The sequence below is a fragment of the Bos mutus genome, chromosome 26 (assembly GCF_027580195.1).
Source record: "Bos mutus isolate GX-2022 chromosome 26, NWIPB_WYAK_1.1, whole genome shotgun sequence".
NCBI classification, from domain to species: Eukaryota; Metazoa; Chordata; class Mammalia; order Artiodactyla; family Bovidae; genus Bos; species Bos mutus.
In genome coordinates, this window is record NC_091642.1 from 475,187 (window position 1) to 491,521 (window position 16,335).

Genomic DNA, 16,335 nt, shown 5'->3' on the forward strand with positions numbered 1-16,335 from the left:
TGTTGTTCCATGTCCAGTTCTAACTGTTGCTTCCTGACCTGCATATAGGTTTCTCAAGAGGCAGGTGAGGTGGTCTGGTATTCCCATCTCTTGAAGAATTTTCCACAGTTTATTGTGATCCGCACAGTCAATGGCTTTGGCATAGTCAATAAAGCAGAAATAGATGTTTTTCTGGAACTCTTGCTATTTTGATGATCCAGCAGATGTTGGCAATTTGATCTCTGGTTCCTCTGCCTTTTCTAAAACCAGCTTGAACATCTGGAAGTTCACGGTTCACATATTGCTGAAGCCTGGCTTGGAGAATTTTGAGCATTACTTTACTAGCGTGTGAGATGAGTGCAATTGTGCAGTAGTTTGAGCATTCTTTGGCATTGCCTTTTTTACACTCCTTGGTGTGGGATAATTCTAAGTCTGCACTCGGGTTATACAGACGGCACAGAGTGCCTGGTGTCTTTGTCGGCCGTGGAACTTTGGCAAAGCTGAGAAGTCGGTGGTTGCACAATCCTGCTGTCTACACTGCAGTGTGGCAGGCTGTCTGCTCACACCCGTCGTGTGCTCCAGCTGCGTTTAGTTAGCCTGTGCTCTCAGTCTGCCCCCGTGGTCCTCTCTAGGTCTTTTTCCCCACGTACTTGCCACTTGGAGACTGGTGGGTACTTTGAGGCTTGCCCCTCAATTTGGGTTTGTCTAGTGTCTTCTCATGATTAGACCAGGGCTCGGGGGCCTGGGATGAGAGCCCAGAAGTGATGTGCCATCTCCTTAGTGTGACCCTCCTCTGCAGTTAGGGTGAAGCCTGCGTCTCCCCACTGTGAGGGCACCCTCCTCCTGTCCTGCCCCACAGGGTGGCCAGCCGCACCTCCCGGGGCAGGTTCCCCTTGGTTATTCCTGTCACTCATCAGCTGTCCTCTGACGCCGGTAAGGACTCAGACTTTGAGCCTCCTCCTGGCCCACAGCCCATCACTGTCACGCGTGGGGCGCACGTGGTCGGCTCTGGCTGTGGGAGCAGCTCTTTCCCTCTTGTCCTGTGTCTTTCTGACGTGATCTGCCTCTATCCCCTTCCCCCCGTTAGCTCCTGACTCATCTGCTATACTTTCCCCACCCCAGCCCTGGAATCAGCCATTCAGCTGTTTCCTTTTTTTTTTGGAGACCTGAATGTTAATCGGGAAACCAAGATTTGGGGTGTCAGTGCTTTAGGGGCTGTGGTTTGGGGGGCATTTCTGCTCCCCAGGGGACGTTTGGTGATGTCTGGAGAGTTGTGGGTTGTCACAGCTACTGGGGGGGGGGCGGCGGCGATGCTGCTGGCATCTGGAGGGCAGACCCCAGAGATACCAAGAAGACCCCCAGGCTCTGGCGGCCCCACAGCAGAGAGACCCTCACCCTGCGGTGCCTGCCAGCCCTGAACCGCAGCAGCAGGACCCTTCCTGGTGGTGACAGGCCCGGGGCACCCCTCAGTCCCCCCACGAGGACAAGCTGGCTGTCTGACCTGTGGGCTGTGGGCGAGGTCTGGGTGGCCGGGCCCTGGGATGGTGGCAGGGTTTATGGTGGGCAGGCTGGGGCTGTGGTGCCCAGAGGCCTCCATGGGCGGCGACTGTGGAAGGCCGGCCATCTCCTCCGGAGGCAGCTCGCAGGCCCTGGGGTGTGGGGCTCGGTCCTGGGGCCGCCTTGCCCCCAGCTTGTCATCCAGGATCATTGCTGCCCGCCCTCACGAGCAGCCCTGGAGACGTCGTGGCTGTGGGGAGCCCCCGTGACCTGCAGGGCGGACAAAGCGCAGGAACCGTGGGCAGCCGTCTTGGTAGAAACGGCTTTATTAGAAACTGGAGTGCACGAGAGCGACATGCAGACGGGCGCGTGGCGGCCGAGGCGGCCGCTCCCGGGGCACAGCCGGTCCGGCTGGAGTGTGTGTTCACGCGGCCTCTGAGCTTGCTGAGTTCAGTGCTGAAAACCCAGGAGTTCATCTGCAGAACCGAATTCTCACATGAAAGCCACGTTAGGGCCAGGCGTGCCGCACGCCTCTCGTATTTCACGTATGAAGGAGCTAGGTGTTGGGAATGAATATATGTGGGAAAACACCCTGATGTTAGAAATTCAGCGTTTTATCAGGTAATGGTTTCCTTGAAATACCACTAGCTGGTTGCGCCAAAGAATCACTAATCCTAAAACTCAGAAGAATCGCGGGTCTCGCAGCGATTTGCAACGTAAGGACGCGGGTGCCTGGGACGGTCCGGGTCCTGGCCTCCCTGCTGCGGGTGTGTGAGGCCTCACCTGGTCCCCAAGCCGCCGGCCAGCGCGTCCTGCCCACGCTGGGCAAGGCGACACCAGCAGGCCGGTGGAAACAGCCCTGAGGAGTGCTCAGTGCCCCCGAGGCGGCAGGCGCCTCTCCTCAAAGCACAGTGGCAGCCAGCCGTGGGAGGCGGGCATGGCTGTGTGTGTGGCATGCATGGGTGCTGAAGGCGTCCGGGACCACCCCCAGGCGCCCCACTCAGCGGGGTTGCGGAGGGGCCGCTGAGGCTGTCTTGGCTTTGGAGCTGCCGTCCGAGTCCTGCGCCCCTGGATGCGGGCCTCGGCACAGGGAAACCCGCCCCACAGGGCAGTGCTCTCAGTGGCGGGCGGCGGGCACCGGGGCCATGGGGCACGGGGAGCGGCCGGGGGGAGCTGCGAGGCACTGGCGGGCAGCAGGAGGCTGGCTGGGGTGAAGGCTGTGAGGCTCAGGCACCCCCACCCCCAGGGCAGGGCGAGCAGCCAGCGCTCGGGGCAGAGGGCGGGATGCCTGGCGGGGTGCCTGGGATGTGAGCCCAGGGCTGGGCTGCGGTCCCCGGAAGCCTCAGGGCTTCACGTGGAAGGTTCCAGAACCCTTGGAATCTGTCGTTAGCAGGGGGACCAGGGGTCCGTCGTGGCAGACACAGGCAGACTCACGCAGACACTGCTCGGGGGCACCCGGGTTACAGGCCGAGGGGTGCGGGGCTCTGGGGGCAGGCTGGGCGGAAGCCGTTCGTCTCTGAGAAACATAATGAGCGTTCGGGGGTTCGGCTCCTGGGAGCCTACTCACCCCGGTCTGGTTTACATCTTACATCTTTAAATTTTACAGTCAGCCTCCTGGTGCCGTCTCCGGGGCCGCGTCTGAGCCCGCGCTCCCGTCCGACCCTCCTGCGCCGCGGGGGTCCCCGTCCACCCCCCGCCTGCCGCCTCTGCTACTGGAACGTGGCCCTCATCCTCCGCAGCTTGTCCTGGATCTTCCGGGAGTGCTTCTCGCTGGCTGCCTGCCGGGGGCCCGCCCCGCTGTCCGCCGCCAGCACAGCGATGTCGGCCCCGCTGAAGCGGGCGATTCTCTGCTTGAGCTGGGACTGCAGCTTGGGGTCGGGGGCGAACGTGTAGGGGTTCTCCTGGAACGCGTGGACCTGGCTCGCCACCTTGGCGATGTTTCTGTGTCGGGAAGAAATGGAACATGAGTTTGCACTCGTCTCAGGGGCGGTGTCGCAGCTGGTGGGCACTGGCCAGTCCCAGCCCGGCCGCATCAGAGTTCAGACCGCGAGGGGCCAGTCTGCTGTTCAGTCACAGGCCAGACCTCGTTTCAGGGCCCAGGCGTGTTCATCCACCTGCCCTGCGTCTGTCCATCCCTCCCTCCGTCCATCCGTCCACCTTTCATTCCACAAACGTTGACTGGAGATGTGCTGTGTGAGGCCCGGTCAGTGCTGAAATCCCCACGATAAGGAAGTGTGAGGCAGCCCAAGGCGGCAGACGAGCGCACGCGAGTTAGTCCATCTGGGCGGGTTAGGTGCTCTGCGCTTTGCCCCAGCCCTGTTCACTGACGTGGCGCCCAGGGAACCGGCCACGCGGGGAGCCAGCCTTTGCCTCCCAGAGCTGGGCGTCAGGCGGCGGCCGGCACTCCGGGGGACATCATCCTCTGAGCTGCGGGCCTCGGTTCTGCCCGGGGAGGCTGTGGACTCCCCAGACACATGTGCCCACCCTGGCTTTGGGTGAAGACGTGGTGCATTCCATGTGAATGCCTCCGTTGTTAATGAGGAGACAGGTGTGCAAACACACGCACCCGTGAACCGCGTCAGGAGGAGCACACGCGACCGGAGCCTGGCCAGGCCCTTTCTGGGCCGTGGCCTCCCCTCACTGCCCGCTTCCCCTTTGATCGCCGTGGGCCTCTGGCAGTAAGTGTGCCTTGTGGAAACAGTGTCATCTCTAAACTACTGTTTTCATTGACTGAAGCGGTCTCGCAGGCACAGCTGGCAACGGTGGGCTCCGTGCCCCCTGGGCCCTGCTCACAAAGCGAGGCTGCTGTCCTTGACCCCGAGGAGGCTGGACCAGCCTCCACCTGACTGCAGTGTGACAGTGCACGCCGGCGGGGCGGGGAGGACGGAGCTGTGGGTGGGGGTGCTCCTGGCAGACGGGCTGGCCCTGAGCTGGAGGCAGCATGGGCCTGGGGCGCTGCGGAGGGGCGGATGTGGCTGGGAGCCCCTGAAGAGGCTGGCCTGGGCCTGGGTGCGGAGGGGACCAGTGCCACACAGGCTGAAGTGGGCACAGTGACCCTCTTTGGGGGTGTCTGAGTCGCTGGTGGGGTCACGGTGAAGGTGGTTGCGAACAGTGCCCACAGTCTGTGCCTCCTGGTGGGTCCCCAGGGGTGCTGGCAGCTGAAGGGGCGGGGCCTGACCAGGGGTCCTCCTAGGTCAGCCCCAGGGCGGGGGTCCAACAGGAGAGCAGAGGCGGAACCGAGGGAAGGGGCAGCTTCGGGGGCCTGGGGGCGGCTGCACAGAGGTGGGGCTCAGGGTGTGCCTGCTCTCCCAGCAGAAGGGAGGTCACAACGACCTTCGACCTTGGGGCGGTGTCTGGGGCCGTGGATGCCAGCAGTGTGGGAAATGTTTACCCCGCGTTTGTGGAGGAGGAGGCAGCTGGGCGTCACCTGGAGGGAGCTTGTGGCAGCCTGGGCTGGGTGGGGGCATCTGGTCCAGGCCTCAGAGGAATAGGAGGGATGGGGAGACCCCTCACCTGGCTGGCTCGCCTGTGGGCCCCTCACCTGCTCGCTCGCCTGCGGGCCCCTCACCTGAGCTTGCTCCACCTGTGCGCCCCGTTGGTCATGGTGAAGCCTCCCGTCTCCAGCTGCTGTATGTGCATGGCCAGCAGGTGGGCTGAGGGCAGGGTGGGCTGGGCCCTGAGGCGCCGTCCTTCCATCAGACACAGGCTGTCACTCTTCAGGAACACCTGGGGCCCAGACGGGCGTGGGGTGAGCAGGGGCGAGGGGGCATCCCTGGTGCATAGCAGGGCCGGCCAGTGCCAGTCAGTGCCTGGGGCGCCACACCCCAATTTGCCATCCAATTCAAAGTGCCCCTTGGCTCCCGGGCTGGGGGTCCAGGCTCTGCAGCATGTGGGCACAGGAGGAACACTGACCCCCCAGAAAGACATGCGCTTCCTGCTGCTGAGGTGCTGGTTCCAGAAGCGCGCCGAGGGACCCCCACCCTAATCAGACTGAGCGCCGGCTGACCAGCGGCAGGCCCCCGGGTCTGCGGTCAGCTGAGGACACATGGGAGCCCTGCCACTGGCAGAGCTGGGCCTGGGCTGGACGCAGGCTGCCCCTGGCACCTCGGCCCGCCAGCCAGAGGCTGTGTCCTCGCTGACCGTCTCTCAAGGGGAAGCCAGGAGGAGGTGGGCTTCGGACACCTGCACCCCCAGCGGGAGTCAGACCCACAAGGCACAGTTGGCAGGCAGGGCTCCTGGAGCGCCCGCCCCTGCCTCCTCTGCCCGGGAGATGGGGAGGCCGTGCCCGGTCCTGGGGGGCCGTAAGGCAGACGGCCAGGCAACCCATCCCGCCACCCGTCACCCGCCGCCCCTGGGGGGACGCGAGCTCCTGGGAGCTCACGCACACCGGTACCTCCACAGCTTTCAGCTCCTCCATCACCTCCGCTATCTTCGCAGGCAGAATTCTCCAGGCCTACAGTGAAAGCGCAGGTGAAACCCCCTGGCCCCGCGGGGGCCCCCTGCCCAGCCACGCGGGGGACTCACCGCGCACTGGCGCACGGCCGCGTGCTCCAGGCCGCCCAGAATCTGCATGGCCGTGGCAAAGTTCCTCTGCTCATAGCAAGACTTCGCAATCAGCAGAAACTTGGAGAGCAGGTTCACCTGCAGCTGAAATTGGAGAATGAGACACTAGCATTCTGAGCTCCAAGGGTCGCAGGGCAGGGTCGGTGTCGGGGTGGGCGGAGCGGGCGGCCCAGAGGGACAGGCACAGACGCAGGCCAGTGCTCACTGTCCCCTGGACAAACCTCAGCTCAGGACAGACGGGGACAGCAGAGCACGCCCGTCCGGGAGGGGGGCCCACAGGGAGCCGCGGCAGTGTCTCCTCTGCCCGGCAGGTGGGACGGGGTTGTGGTGCCTGCTTCCACGGGGTCGCTGGTCCGCAGGGCAGAGCGCTGGGTCGGCTGGGAACCCCCAGCACCGCCCCCCACCCCCGAGGGAGTCTCTGCCCATGGCCCAGTGCACGGCCCCTCAGTCAGTGCTTGGATTTCACACGATTCTGGTGACCCCTCATTTCAGAAGTGCCGCACCCTGCGGACCGTCGCCACAGCCAGCACCGTCCTTCCAGGGGGGACACCACCTGCGACCCCACCACACACCCTGCTGCTGCGCTTGGCCGGCGCCTGGGTCCCAGGACAGCCCGGGGGTCACTGCATGTGGCCACTGCACATGGCCGCCCCCTGCCTGGCATGGGAACAGTTACACGCCTACTTCTCCCGTTGACATCTTTTTTCTTCACAGGTCTGGACAGACGCAAAGCAGGAGCTCCCCAGCCAGTGCCGGCAGAGCTGCCCCACACGGGGGCCGGCCTCGGACGCTGGGGTCTCGTGGCGTTCTCCTCAGGCGGCCGGCCTCTCTCCCGCCCCCAGGCTCAGCACTGTGGCCTGTGTCCCCGGCTGTCCCGACGTGGGGCTGAGTGACACGCCCTGGCATGGGCGGTGGGCTGCAGGGTTGGTCCACTCACCGTCGGTGGACACGGGGCGGCCTCCTCATCTCAGCTGTTGTGTCCTGTGCCTGCTTCCACAGGGTTGCTGGTCCGCAGGGTAGAGCACTGGGTCAGCTGGGAACCCCCAGCACCTCCCCCCACCCCACTGCTGAAGCCAGAGGCCTCACTTCCCTCTGTTCCTACCGTTACTCGTCTAAAACTAGGGCTTCCCTGGTGGCTTTGCTGGTGAAGAATCTGCCTGCGATGCAGGAGACCTGGGCTCAGTTCCTGGGTTGGGAAGATCCCCTGGAGAAGGGAAAGGCTGCCCACTCCAGTATTCTGGCCTGGAGGAGTCCATGGACTGTGCAGCTCCCGGGGTCGCAGAGAGGCGGACGCGACCGAGTGGCTCCCACTGTCAGACGTGCCACGCTGCTTCCGTTTCTCTGTGCCTCTGTTCTCCCGTGTCCCCAGGGATGGGATCTGAACGGGATGCGCTGCCACCTCTGAGGGCTTTTGTTCAGTTCAGTTCAGTCGCTCAGTCGTGTCCTCTTTGCGACCCCATGGACCACAGCATGCCAGGCCTCCATGTCCATCACCAACTCCTGAAGCTTGCACAAACTCATGTCCATCGAGGCGGTGATGCCATCCAGCCATCTCATCCTCTGTCGTCCCCTTCTCCTCCTGCCCCCAATCCCTCCCAGCATCAGGGTCTTTTCCAGTGAGTCAGCTCTTTGCATCAGGTGGCCAAAGGATTGCAGTTTCAGCTTCAGCATCTGTCCTACCAGTGAATACCCAGGGTGGATCTCCTGTAGGATAGACTGCTTGGATCTAAGAGTCTTCTCCGACACCACAGTTCAAAAGCATCAATTCTTCAGCGTTCAGCTTTCCAACTCTCACATCCATACATGACTGCTGGAAAAACCATAGCCTTGACTAGAGGGACCTTTGTTGACAAAGTAATGTCTCTGCTTTTTAATATGCTGTCTAGGTTAGTCATAACTTTTTTCCAAGGAGTAAGCGTCTTTTAATTTCATGGCTGCAGTCACCATCTGCAGTGATTTTGGACCCCAAAAAATAAAGTCTGACACTGTTTCCCCATCTATTTCCCATGAAGTGATGGGACCAGATGCCATGATCTTAGTTTTCTGAATGTTGAGCTTTAAGCCAACTTTTTCACTCCCCTCTCACTTTCATCAAGAGGCTTTTTAGTTCCTCTTCGCTTTCTGCCATAAGGGCGGTATCATCTGCATATCTGAGGTTATTGATATTTCTCCTGGCAATCTGGATTCCAGCTTGTGCTTCCTCCAGCCCAGCGTTTCTCGTGATGTACTCTGCATGTAAGTTAAATAAGCAGGGTGACAATATACAGCCTTGATGTACTCCTTTCCCAATTTTGACCCAGTCTGTTGTTCCATGTCCAGTTCTAACTGTTGCTTCCTGACCTGCATACAGGTTTCTCAAGAGGCAGATCAGGTGGTCTGGTATTCCCATCTCTTGAAGAATTTTCCACAGTTTATTGTGATCCACACAGTCAAAGGCTTTGGCATAGTCAATAAAGCAGAAATAGATGTTTTTCTGGAACTCTCTTGCTTTTTCCATGATCCAGCGAATGTTGGCAATTTGATCTCTGGTTCCTCTGCCTTTTCTAAAACCAGCTTGAACATCTGGAAGTTCACAGTTCACATACTGTTGAAGGCTGGCTTGGAGAATTTTGAGCACTCCTTTGCTAGTGTGTGATGAGTTCAATTGTGCAGTAGTTTGAGCATTCTTTGGCATTGCCTTCGAGATTGGAATGAACACTGACCTTTTCCAGTCCTGTGGCCACTGCTGAGTTTTCGAAATTTGCTGACAGATTGAGGGCAGCACTTTCACAGCATCATCTTATAGGATTTGAAATAGCTCAACTGGAATTCCATCACCTCCACTAGCTTTGTTCATAGTGATGCTTCCTAAGGACCACTTGACTTCACATTCCAGGATGTCGGGCTCTAGGTCAGTGACCACACCATCCTGATTATCTGGGTCATGAAGATCTTTTGTGTGTGTGTAGTTCTGTGTATTCTTGCCACCTCTTCTTAATATCTTCTGCTTCTGTTAGGTCCATACTATTTTTCTCCTTTATTGAACCCATCTTTGCATGAAATGTTCCCTTGGTATCTCTGATTTTCTTGAAGAGATCTCTAGTCTTTCCCATTCTATTGTTTTCCTCTATTTCTTTGCACTGATCACTGAGGAAGGCTTTCTTATCTCTCCTTGCTCTTGTTTGGAACTCTGCATTCAGGTGGATATATCTTTCCTTTTTTCCTTTGCTTTTCGCTTCTCTTCTTTTCACAGCTATTTGTAAGGTCTCCTCAGACAGCCATTTTGCATTTCTTTTTCTTGAGGATGGTTTTGATCACCGCCTCCTGTACAATGTCATGAACCTCTGTCCATAGTTCATAAGGCACTCCGTCTATCAGATCTAGTCCGTTAAATCTATTTCGCACTTCCACTGTATGATCATAAGGGGTTTGATTTAGGTCATACCTGAATGGTCTAGAGGTTTTCCTACTTTCTTCGATTTAAGTCTGAATTTGGCAATAAGGAGTTCATGGTCCGAGCCACAGTCAGCTCCCAGTCTTGTTTTTGCTGACTGTATAAAGCTTCTCCATCTTTGGTTGCAAAGAACATAATCAATCTGATTTCAGTGTTGACCATCTGGTGAGGTCCGTGTGTAGAGTCTTCCTGTGACATCCTCTGGCTCAGCTTTTGAGTTTTGACCATTTTCTGAGAGCAGAGTTTGCGTGTCGAAGTCCGTCTCCGGTGGTTCTGATGGCCAGCAAGCCACACGCAGCTCGGTGACCGTGTGTGTTTCAGACTCGATCAGCACGTCCACCCAGGGCGCGCTCTCCCTCGTCCCCACCCCACGCTGTCCCTGCAGACGTCACACCGCCCCGCGAACAGCCCTCCCTGCATCCTCCACTCACAGCAACATTGGCGCCGGCCCCTGACCGCCACCCCGGGTGGGGCTGGAGACGGCTCTGGCCTGCACCCGGGGCACCGATGCCCCTCCACATCCCCCCAAAGCGCTTGGAGGCCCGTGTGACGCCTCTGACGGGGTGAGCGGAAAGTTGCAGGTTGCTGTCGCTCAAGAGGACATCGAGGATTGGTGCAGACGGGGGCGAGGACAGGCTCCCAGTGCCCACGTCCTGGCACAAGTGAGGAGGGGTCAGTCTGTCAGCTAATAAACCTCTGAAGTTGGAAGATTCTCCCTGAAAGGGGAAAGACTGGGGAACTCTGGGTGTTGGTGGGCCTTGGGGCTTCCTCATCGGTGGGGGGTGGAGGCCAGGGAACCGCGGGGGCCCTGCCTTGAGTGCCCCTCGTGCTTGCCTACTCCAGGGGTTTCAGCTTGGGATGCCTCTGTGCACCCCCAGCAGAGGGGCTCGCCCAGGGAGGTGCCCTCACCGCTGGCACCCACGACCCTGTGCTGGGGCCAGAGCCTTGGGCACCGACCTTGGAGGTGTGGCTGGTCACGATCTCGGCGGCCACCCAGGTACTGACGTCGTCCGCGCTTCTTAAAAGCTGTAGCAGGTATTTGTCCTGGATGTAGTTGGGCAGAAATAAGCTGCAGGGTTTGGCTGACAGAGACTCAGAGGAGCTGGCCCTACAAGAGACGCAGGCGCGGCTCCAGCATGTCCCAGCCAGGACAAGGCAGTGCTTGGGACCCCGAGGAGGGGGTTGGTGTCCAGCTCGGAACCCCAAGGCATTGCCCGTCAGCCAGAGTGTCTGGAAAGGCATTTCCACCCGGTGGAAATAGCCAGGTGGAGCCCTCAAGCCCTTCGGCCACCCCAGGGCCCCCAGCTCCGCGGACACTCACCTGGGGACCGCTGCACTCTTGTCCGTGACGCCCAGGGCCCGCGAGTTTAAGAAGTGGACAGGGTGGCACTTCTGAAACAGCTCCTGCCAGGGACGAGGACACAGGGAAAGCAGCGCCCTGTCTCAGGGCTGGGGCTCTGGGAGGGGCTCTCCACGCCCACCCAGCAGCGGCAGGGGGTGGGCGGCCGCTGGGTCCCTGTCCCTGCCGTCGCCTGCCGGGTGACGGGGCCCAGGTCGGCAGGGGCTGGGAAAGGGCACCTGGGGGCTGGCCGCCTGCCCAGTTCTAGCAGGAAGGGCCCTGTGCAGGGCAGGGCAGGGCAGGGCGCCCCCCGCAGGCCGTGTGGGCCTGGCATCCCCACCTGCTGGAGCAGCGTCAGCTGGCTGAAGAGCTGCTGGGTGCTGTACTCGGTCAGGAAGTAGGGCCCCTTCTCGCCGGCCTTGGTGTAGGGCCCGTAGAAGTCCTCCAGGAAGCAGGGCTTGGGCAGGGCCGACGCAATGCTGTACTGGCGCTCCTTGTGGTGGGGCAGCGCCAGCCCGTTGCCCCGGGAGAGTCGCCAGGGGAAGCTCTGCAGGGCGGGTCCCTCCGGTTAGGGCGGCCTGGGCAGCCGGCGGCCGGGAGCCCCCAGCCTGGCTCAGCTAGAGCTGCAGGGCAGAGTCCTGCCTCCTGCCCGCAGCCACACTGACCCCAGGATTTCAGCGACTCCCCCGCAGACGGAGCTGTGCGGTTTGGTGCTACCTGCGTCATGGTGAGGCCCCCCCGAGACCCTGCCCCATTCCCGGCCACATCCCAGCCTGCCCTTGGCCCTAGGGTCAGGATGGAAGGGCGGTCTGAGCCCCTGGCCGGCCCTCTGTTGTCCGGGGCTGTGGCAGGCAGTGCCTGCCTCACAGGGCTGCTGCCCTGGAGCTGCAGGACGAAGTGTGCACGCCCACCTCTGCCTGTCTGCTTGTATAGAGGCATGCACATGCGTCTGTGAGTGTCGCCACGCCGGGCGCGGGACTGCTGCCCATCTTCCCGGGAGAGGCCGCACCTTCCGGGAGACGGTGTCCTCCGAGAGCCTCTTACACAGGGCGTTGAGGGGCCTGGCGTCCTCCTCCACGTCCTTGGGGTCCTCCAGGTCTGTACCACGTAGGGTGCCCTCAGCCCGCCGCTCGCTGCCCACCTCCAGCAGGCCCAGCAGGTGCTCCGCGGAGCCGTCCAGGGGCAGGATCTGGGCAGAAGCACGTGGGGTCACCTACCGCCTCCTGGGGGGTGCGTCCCCCCCGCCCCCCGCCTCACCTGGGAGGAGAGGTAATCCTGGAGCCTCCCCAGGAGCCCGGCGTTCCTCACGAAGTCCACGGCGTAGCAGTCCTCCAGCCAGGCCTGCAGGAGGCAGACGCTCCGCCTGTAGATCTTGGTGAAGGTGGAGGTGGGCTCCTGGTGGGCCCTGGAGGCAGAGGAGGCCTGAGCCGGGCAGGGCCCCCTGTGCCATCCCCAGACGGGACGGGGTGGGGGAGCGTGGCACTCTCTTTAGGGGGCACCTAAGCCTCGCCCCACACTGCCCGCCCGCCTGGGCAGGAGAGGGGCCGCTGCAGCCACTGCCCCCTCCAGCCTGCCCCGAGGTTGGGAAGGTGTCCAGAGCGGTGGAGTGGGCTGCGCGGGTGGAGGAGACGGGGGCAGGGCCTCTGTGAGTCCCCTCCCAGGGCGCCCAGCCTGAGCTTGTGCGGGAGTCTGGGGGCAAGGACAGGCCAGCTCAGAGAGAGCGAGAGCACGCTCAGCACTGCCCACCACACCCCCCTGTGCTGACCCTGCCTGCCGGCTGAGGCCCTTGGGATCCCCCGTACATCCCCTAGTCCACGGGGGTCCCACCTTCCTTGCCCCCACCCTGCTTCTCCCCATCGTGGGCATCAGTGGCTGCTCCTGGCCCATCTGCACCCCTCTCCACCGTTGTCCTTGCCCTGGGCCCTGGGGTACCTGGACAGGGTGCTGCTGATGCGGTCCAGCAGGAAGTGCAGGAAGTCGTGGGGGCTGCAGAAGTAGCGGAAGGTGTACAGGAACTGCTGGACGTAGCCCTCCAGGAAGGCGCCGCTGTGGGGGGTGGGGAGGTGGTCAGTGCAGGCCGGCCAGCACCCGGGCCTGGTGTGTGTGCAGGTGTGAGCGTGTGCAGACGTGTGGGTGTGTGTGTAGGGGTGTGTGCGGGAGTGAGTGTGCAGCTGTGTGCACACAAGAATGCACAGGTGTGGGTGTGAGTGTGCAGGTGTGTGTGCAGGTGACTGCAGCCATGTATACTGCTGTGTGTGCAGGTGTGAGCGTATGCATGTGAGTGTGCAGGTGTGTATGGGTGTGAGTGCAGGTATGGGTGTGCGCAGATGAGTGCACATGTGGGTGTGTGTATGGGTGTGAGTGTGCACCTGGGTGCAGCTGTGTGCACTTTGCGTGAGTGCAGGTGTGTGCACTTGTGACTCCGGGTGTGCATGCATGAGTGCAGGTGTGCACAGGTAGGTATGTGGCTGTATTTGTGTGTGCGGGTGTTAGTGTGAGTGTGCGGCTGTGTGCACGTGTGTGAGTGTGCGGCTGTGTGCACTTGTGTGTGCGTGTGGGTGTGTTTGAGTGCTTACATGTGAACACGAGAGCCCTGTGCTGGAGGCACTGGCTGGACCACCACTCAGAACCATTGAGCTGGGGGTGTGGGGTACTGATCACATTAGAAATTCCTCAACATTTTCAGTCTGAAGACTTTTTAATTTTATGTTTTTAAAGGCTTTTTTTGCCTGTGCTCTGCGGCATGTGGGACCTAGCTCCCTGAGCAGGGAGTGAGCCCTGCACGCCCTGCATTGGAAGCTTGGGGTCTCCACCACTGGACGCCAGGGAGGCCCCTGAACACTTTCTCAATTTCAGTTTTTCAGGCTCTCCCTGTCTTGTAGAAACCACTAATTCAGAAAGCTGAGCAGGTGCAGGGGCCCTTCCCCAGCTGCAAATCACCGTCAGGAAAGAGGCAGGGCGGGGCTTGTGGGTGCTCGGCCTCAGGCAGGGCCCCCTCGGGGTGCCCCCAGCACCAGGAGAGCGAAAAGGAGGTGGGGGTCCAGGAGTGAGGCCCTGGGGCCCGCTGGTCCCCTGCCAGACCCAGCCAGGCACAGGTGGGACTGGGCAGCCGGGGTCTGGCTCCCTGCAGAGGGGACGCCTTGGGGGTGCTGTGCTCACGCATAACACACACGCCCCGTGACACACACACGATGTCTCCTGGAACAGTTCGGAGGGCTGTGGCGCTGAGTGACACCCCATCCCGCAGGGCAGGTGGAGGAGGAGGCCTGAGTCTGAGGGGCATCCCGGGGCACCCCCCCGGAAGGAGGCCCCCGGCAGCCCACCTGGGGAGGGCAACTTGGGGGGGCAGAGACAGCTGCCCCAGGAGGGCCCTGTCCCCTACTGGCTGTCAATAGCCTCCAGCCCAGAGAAGACCCCAGGGGCTCCAGAGTGGCGTGCTGAGTCCCTAGAAGCCACCCTGGGGTGACGCTCCCACCATCGTGTGGGAGGAGGTCTGTGTCCAGCCTGGTTGGGGCTGGGAGGGATGGGCCCTTAAGGAGGCTGCCCAGAGCCTGAACCCCATGTGGGGCTCGTGGGTGCACCAAGGGATGGGGGGGTCAGGGGTGCCTGGGAGCCCTGGGAGTGAGCGGCCTGGCCCCTCCCTGCTGCAGGTGAGCCCTTGTGCCCGTGTTATTAGTTGGGGGGTCCCATGAGCCTAAGGGGCTTCCCCGGTGGCTCAGTAGTAAAGAACCTCCCTGCAGTGCAGGAACCACAGGAGATCTGCGTTCAATCCCTGGGTCAGGAGGATCTCCAGAGGAGGGCATGGCAACCCACTCCAGTCTTCTTGCCTGGAGAGTCCCATGGACAGAGAAGCCCAGTGGGCTACAGTCCCTGGGGTCACGTAGAGTTGTTGCGACTCAAGTGACTCAGCACGCGTGCACGTGAGCCTCACCCTGTTCACGCCCAGCAGCGCTGTGGACAGCTGGCTGGGTGCAAGCTGCCCGCAGCTCTGGAACCCCGTGTTAGTTAAGGGGTGTCCGACCTAGGAAGCTGGGCGCGGTCATGGTGCCTTGGGGGGGCCCGGCTGCGTGGAGTCGAGCCTGGCAGGCTGTCGGTCATGGCGGCCGGGTTCCCGGGGGTCTCCTTCAAAGTGCCCCATGCACACCTGACCCAGACCCCCAGACCCATGTGTGTGGGTCTGGGCCCCTCAGTCAGGAGCCTGGCCAAGGAGGCCAGTGGGCGCCGACACGGACAAACAGATTTCTGATGGAAACTCTACATAGAAGCGTGCAGCCCCACCTCGGGAGCGCAGGGAGACGCCCACCTCCTCGACCCCACCCTGGGCCTGTCCCCCCTGGTCTCCGGGAGCCTGGGGGGCACAGGGGTCCCAGCGTCCCCCCCGGGCTGCACCTGGAGTACAGGTAGGCCATGAGCCCCAGCGGGGTGCCAGCCTGCAGGACGCGCGCCTTGGGCTGCCGGCCGCCGCGCGGGTGCTTGCTGACGTTGTAGAAGATGAGGGACGAGGACTCGTCCAGGGGGCTGAAGTCCAGCGTGTCGCAGTGGGCGGCCGCGATGTTCACGATCACGGGCAGCGCGCAGGGCTCCAGGCCCCACTGCTCCGCGTACACGACCTGGGGCACGAGTCAGCGCTGTCTGCCTGCCTGGCTGCCCGCTCATCCCGTGCCTGAGCCCGGGGCGGCCGCTCAGAGGCGGGCGTGTTTCCGGGGGTTTGGCGGGAGGAGCCTCTGGAGGGGGAGCAGGGGCCTTGCCTGGAGGTACTTCTTGGCCAGCCCGAGGAACTGCACCTTGGACCGCATCTCCTCCAGCTGCCCCTTCAGTTTGGACAGCATGGTCTTCACCTCGGAGCCTGGGGGTGGACGCAGTCAGCACGAGGCACCCAACCCTCTCAGGATGCCTGCCACCAGCCCGGCCCTGGCCCAGCGAGGCTACCTTTGTTCCTCTTCTCCTTCTGTAGGAGCTTCTGGTAGAACTTCAGGGTCTTTCGGAAGTTCCTCTTCTCGATCATGAGCTGCTGCTCCAGCTCCTGGAGAAGAAAGAGCCATGAGCCCCCGGCGCCTGCCCTCGGGGGTTCAGGGGAGGCAGGCTCGCCCACAGGGCCGAGGCAGGCCTTAGGAACATCTGCATCTGCTCAGTGGAATTAGACATGTCAGTTGATTGGAAAGAACCAGATTCGATGGACTCACTCAAAACAAGGCAGCCAAACGTGTGGTGTCGGTGACCACCAGCTCTCCCCACCAGGCCGGCCGGCCTCCCCGCAGCCGCCCAGGAGGAAAGGCAGGCAGAGTGGGGTGGGCGCGTCCAGTGCCCTCTGGTCAGAGGGGTTGCCTTCCGGAGAGAACTCCAGGCGCCATGTCCCCAGCTGGGGGGACCCGGGCCCACGCCTCTCGTGGTTTCCTCGGTCTCGGGCATCGGCTGTGAGTGAGGCTCCACGGGCACCTGTGGTTCCATGAGGCCCCTCTGTGGCCCAGACCCATCCGCTGAGGCCCCCACCCCACGCGTACCGCCCCTGAGGACCCCTGTGCGA

The 16,335-nt window shown here is 61.9% G+C and overlaps 1 protein-coding gene across 1 annotated transcript in view; it reads right to left on the reverse strand.

Moving 5' to 3' along the window:
- Positions 1–2,402: 2,402 nt before the first annotated feature.
- Positions 2,403–16,335, reverse strand: part of KNDC1 (kinase non-catalytic C-lobe domain containing 1) — a 52,222-nt gene continuing 38,289 nt past the window's right edge. Inside the window, exons 19-31 of the mRNA XM_070363242.1 lie at positions 15,741–15,834; positions 15,560–15,657; positions 15,201–15,421; positions 12,744–12,857; positions 12,069–12,216; positions 11,821–12,000; positions 11,152–11,358; positions 10,794–10,876; positions 10,430–10,580; positions 6,001–6,123; positions 5,870–5,929; positions 5,045–5,202; positions 2,403–3,417 (exon numbers count right to left, since the gene is read on the reverse strand). Of these exons, the coding sequence (XP_070219343.1) occupies positions 3,186–3,417; positions 5,045–5,202; positions 5,870–5,929; positions 6,001–6,123; positions 10,430–10,580; positions 10,794–10,876; positions 11,152–11,358; positions 11,821–12,000; positions 12,069–12,216; positions 12,744–12,857; positions 15,201–15,421; positions 15,560–15,657; positions 15,741–15,834 (1,869 nt within the window). The 3' untranslated portion in view covers positions 2,403–3,185. The remainder of the gene's footprint in view (positions 3,418–5,044; positions 5,203–5,869; positions 5,930–6,000; positions 6,124–10,429; positions 10,581–10,793; positions 10,877–11,151; positions 11,359–11,820; positions 12,001–12,068; positions 12,217–12,743; positions 12,858–15,200; positions 15,422–15,559; positions 15,658–15,740; positions 15,835–16,335) is intronic.